General features: G+C 34.5%; 1 protein-coding gene across 1 annotated transcript; it reads right to left on the bottom strand.

The window, feature by feature from the left end:
• Positions 1-1,143: 1,143 nt before the first annotated feature.
• On the bottom strand, positions 1,144-3,247 carry LOC149393174 (heat stress transcription factor A-6b-like). The gene is made up of 2 exons (XM_089617164.1): positions 2,913-3,247; positions 1,144-2,227 (listed from the first exon to the last, which is right to left on the bottom strand). The coding sequence occupies exons 1-2, from the start codon at positions 3,186-3,188 to the stop codon at positions 1,334-1,336; spliced, it is 1,170 nt and encodes a 389-aa protein (XP_089473290.1). The 5' UTR covers positions 3,189-3,247; the 3' UTR covers positions 1,144-1,333.
• Between the last annotated feature and the right edge of the window lie 717 nt (positions 3,248-3,964).

Genomic DNA, 3,964 nt, shown 5'->3' with positions numbered 1-3,964 from the left:
CTGACCGCGTAGAGGATTGGACTCAATCTCGGCGGAGAGCTAAGAAGGCGCGAACGAGCTGGGCCTGGGCCTATGCCTATGACGAGGTGAGCTTCTTTTGACGAGCTGGACTTCAAGTCGGGCTGACTCTGAACACGCTCAATTACCTTGGGCTTGGGCCCATATGAATATTTTTAGTGGTGAGGTCGATTCCTAACCCACACATACCAGCACTTTAAAATATTATATTTTGGGGTATGTGGTTAATTAATTGCATACAAACTTAAATTTTAATAAATAGTTAATATTCTGTTTATTTTGTAAAATAGCTATTAACATAAATTAATGGCGTATAAATATTTAAAATATAATATAAATTAACTTTATTACAAATAAACATAGTTGTAACGCTGGTCAAATAGTAATTTTAATATTTTAAGTGGTCTTGTTATATTTTTCTATATTTTGAGTAGTGTAATATGCAGACAAATCTCATATCATTAGTGTTCCGTTTTCGACAACAAACAAGGAAATATGTCATATAATGAGTCTCCGTTGAAACCATATTTTTATGTTTTGTGATATCAGAAGTATTGGTGTCCAAAAAAGTAATGTAAAAATATGTAATCAAGTGGATCATGGTCACACGACGATAAACTACACCTTGTTGAAGATAACAGAAAAATCTCATGTACATATTTGTATTTAGTTAAAAAATAATAATAGAGATTTCTTGTTTAAAACTTGATACCGCATGACTTCAACTCAATTTAATTGTATAATAATGTGAGAATTTTCCAGAGTTTTGATCCTTGAAATCACCACCTGCATTCAATTATTCTTCTATTCAATATTTTCCTTTATATAAGTGGCTCTCTCTCTCTCTCTCTCTCTCTCTCTCTCTCTCTCTCTCTCTATATATATATATATATATATATTTATATTTATATTATTAAATTGGAATTTTGGTACACACAAACAATCATATCATAACACATCTTTTAGAAAAAGGCATCATAACACATTAGAGAAATATTATGGTAAAGGACTAGCTCAATATAGCAAACACCAAAAGCATATAAAAAAAATAAAAAAATACATGGATGCAAATTAAAAATGTATTTCAAACCTGAAAGAAAGAAAGATAATCGAAGGAACGTAACCTGTAACCAATTTCAATCATTGATCACAAATATCTTGATTATGGTCAATAAATCAATCAGTGAAATGTAATGTAACCTACCTTATAATGAAAAACCCATAAGACATATCAAAAGAGGAAAACTCAAATATATGTATGAGCATTGCCCATGAAGAAATAGTTTATCAAATTAAATTCTTCCTTTCATCTTCATTACTTGGGGCTAGAAGCCAAGTAATTGCCAATCTCCTCAGCCAAAACATCCAAGTCATAATCATTGTCTTCTTCATGGTCAGTGCCTAGAATGCCTTCCATGTTCTCATTCAGCAAGTTCTTCCAAAAACCATCCTCAAATTCTTTGTTATGATGATCTCTATAGATACTTAGTCCTTGTTGACCATCCTCAACCGTATCTACAAGCAAATCTTCTTCTTGTACTCCCACATTCTCAGGGATCATGACTCCTCTCAATCCTTGCATGTCAATACTGGTCACTTCATCAAACCCTTCAACTTCTTCACCAAACTCTGAGCAGATCTCGTCGATGCTATAATCTCGAGCTTCAATTTTCACAATCCCTTTTTCACCTAGATCATCATTATCAAGTACTTCAACATAGTCCTCATTAATACTCAACCGCCTTTGCTCGATTGATCGCCTTCTCTTCCTGTCGATGGTGTCCACGAGCTCTTTCCTCAGTTCCTTTGCTTGAACGAACCGTTCCAGAAAGATCGGGTTTCGCATTGCCCTAGCCAAGAAGTTCATCATATGTTGTTGTCTGAGCTCAGTCTTCTTTAGCCGATTCTCCATCGATTGGAGATGGGACTTGGTGCTTTGCTGTTGCTGCCTGAGCTTGACAAGCTCGGCCATAAGGACGTGTTTGTCGCGCTTCAATCGGTCGATCTCTCCGTCCAACCCAAACTGACCCAATTCAACGCAAGCCGGGTCTAAACTAGCTAGTTGTTGCGAAGTTGAATGTGAAGATGAAGATTGAGTACTAGATTGACATGATTTCCTTCTCCTGATGTTCTTCAGGAGAGTCTTTTTCCCTCTTAGAAACCCCTCGTTCGCAAACTCCCATCTATCCGGGTCTACTTTTCGAAATCCCTACGTACATTCAGAACAATCCATGATGGGAAACCCTAAAAATATTGCATAAATTAAAGGTTGCGTGGTTGTATAAGAAATTAACGCTATATTTGCTCAACTAGTTCATAGATGTGTCCAGTACTATTCTATGAAATGAACACTTTTTTTTTTTCTAACCGTTGAACAAAAATCCATGAACACATAGAAGAAATATATATATATATATATATATATATATATATGGAGAGAGAGAGAGAGAGAGAGAGAGAGAAAGAATTTTACAATTATAGCATAGTTACAGGTTCAAAATAAGCTATATACAGTTTTGACATAATAACATAAAGACAAAAGCAATGTTTCAAAAAAAAAAAATGTGGGGTAATAATGTTAATTTTTTTTTTACTCTATGAGAGTGTTTGTATATCTAAATTGTTCATACAGTTTGTACTCTCTTCTGCGTATAGAGAGAAAGATCATGTTTAGATCTGCTCATAGATCAATTGTTTGAGACCAAACAAAATGGAACATAAACACTGAAAATGTCACATCTAATGACAAAGACATCGTAGGCTAGAAAAAACGAGATGAATTAAAAAAAATATATATAACCTAGCTAAATGGCTAAATTAATATAGCTAGCTCACAAAGAAAACATAAATAAGAAATTGGTAAAAGAAAAAGTTGAGAGGAATATTTGACTCACATAAGTGTTGAGTTGCCTAACAAAGCTGGAGAAATTATTGTGTTTGAAGTACTTGGGCAAAAGTGTGGTTGCAAACTTCTGTGGATCCCAAACGACAAAGCTATTATTCCCTTGGCTCCAAGAAACGACACGATTCGTCGCCGGATCTTCAACGAACTCGTAAGTTTTCGTCAGAAATGGAGGCGGTCCGGCGTCGTTGAGGCCTTCCATTGGCCGGGGAATCACCGGAAATTCCTCCTTCACTACTCGCCCTAACTTACTAGAACTGTTTTGCATTTTATTTATTTATATTGTAATTATTTAAATGATTTACCTTAGCTACTTTGGGGGACACTCAATATGAGTATTGTTATGCCAGGTTTTTGGTTATGGAAATGAAATGAAGGAAGACATATGTTGTTACATGTCATATACATATAAGATAGGCCAATGGATTTATTGTTGACAAAAGAAAAAAATATGGAGAGAAAGTATGACCGTCATATAAGGATATATTAATATGAGGTGAGAGTGACCGACTGTATAGAAGGGATGAAAAGCATATGGGATGTGGACATCTCTCTCTCTCTCTCTCTCTCTCTCTCTCTCTCTCTCTCTCTCTCTCACACACACACACACACAGAGCTTTGTATTTCTTAAACTTACTCTTGACATGATTAATTTGTGGTAGATGAGATTAAGAGAGGATTCATGAGATATTTTCCTCTAGGAAAGTGAAATATCCTTCGGCACATTTTCGCTGGCTATATCATTCTTGGTAGAAAATATATTATGAGCGTATCTTTCAAGGGTTTGCAAGAAAAACGAATAATTTTTTGGGGATAAATTTGATTAGGTCAGATATTTGTATATTATTATAGTTTTGAGGAGCCACAGTGGTGGATACTCGTAATTATTCTGAGCCTATGATATGATTTAATTGGTACTTCGTAGTGAGTTAATACGAAATTCTCTTTGCAAAAAAAAAAATAATAATAATAATAATAATAAATAATGATAATAATATAAAATAAATAAAAATATTTGAGACCAGGTGAAACATAACTCTGTGT

This window comes from Urtica dioica, chromosome 6 (assembly GCF_054948205.1).
Source record: "Urtica dioica subsp. dioica isolate 48M chromosome 6, U.dioica_male_clone48M_v1_H2, whole genome shotgun sequence".
NCBI classification, from domain to species: Eukaryota; Viridiplantae; Streptophyta; class Magnoliopsida; order Rosales; family Urticaceae; genus Urtica; species Urtica dioica.
This window is presented reverse-complemented; position numbering and strand designations above follow the sequence as displayed.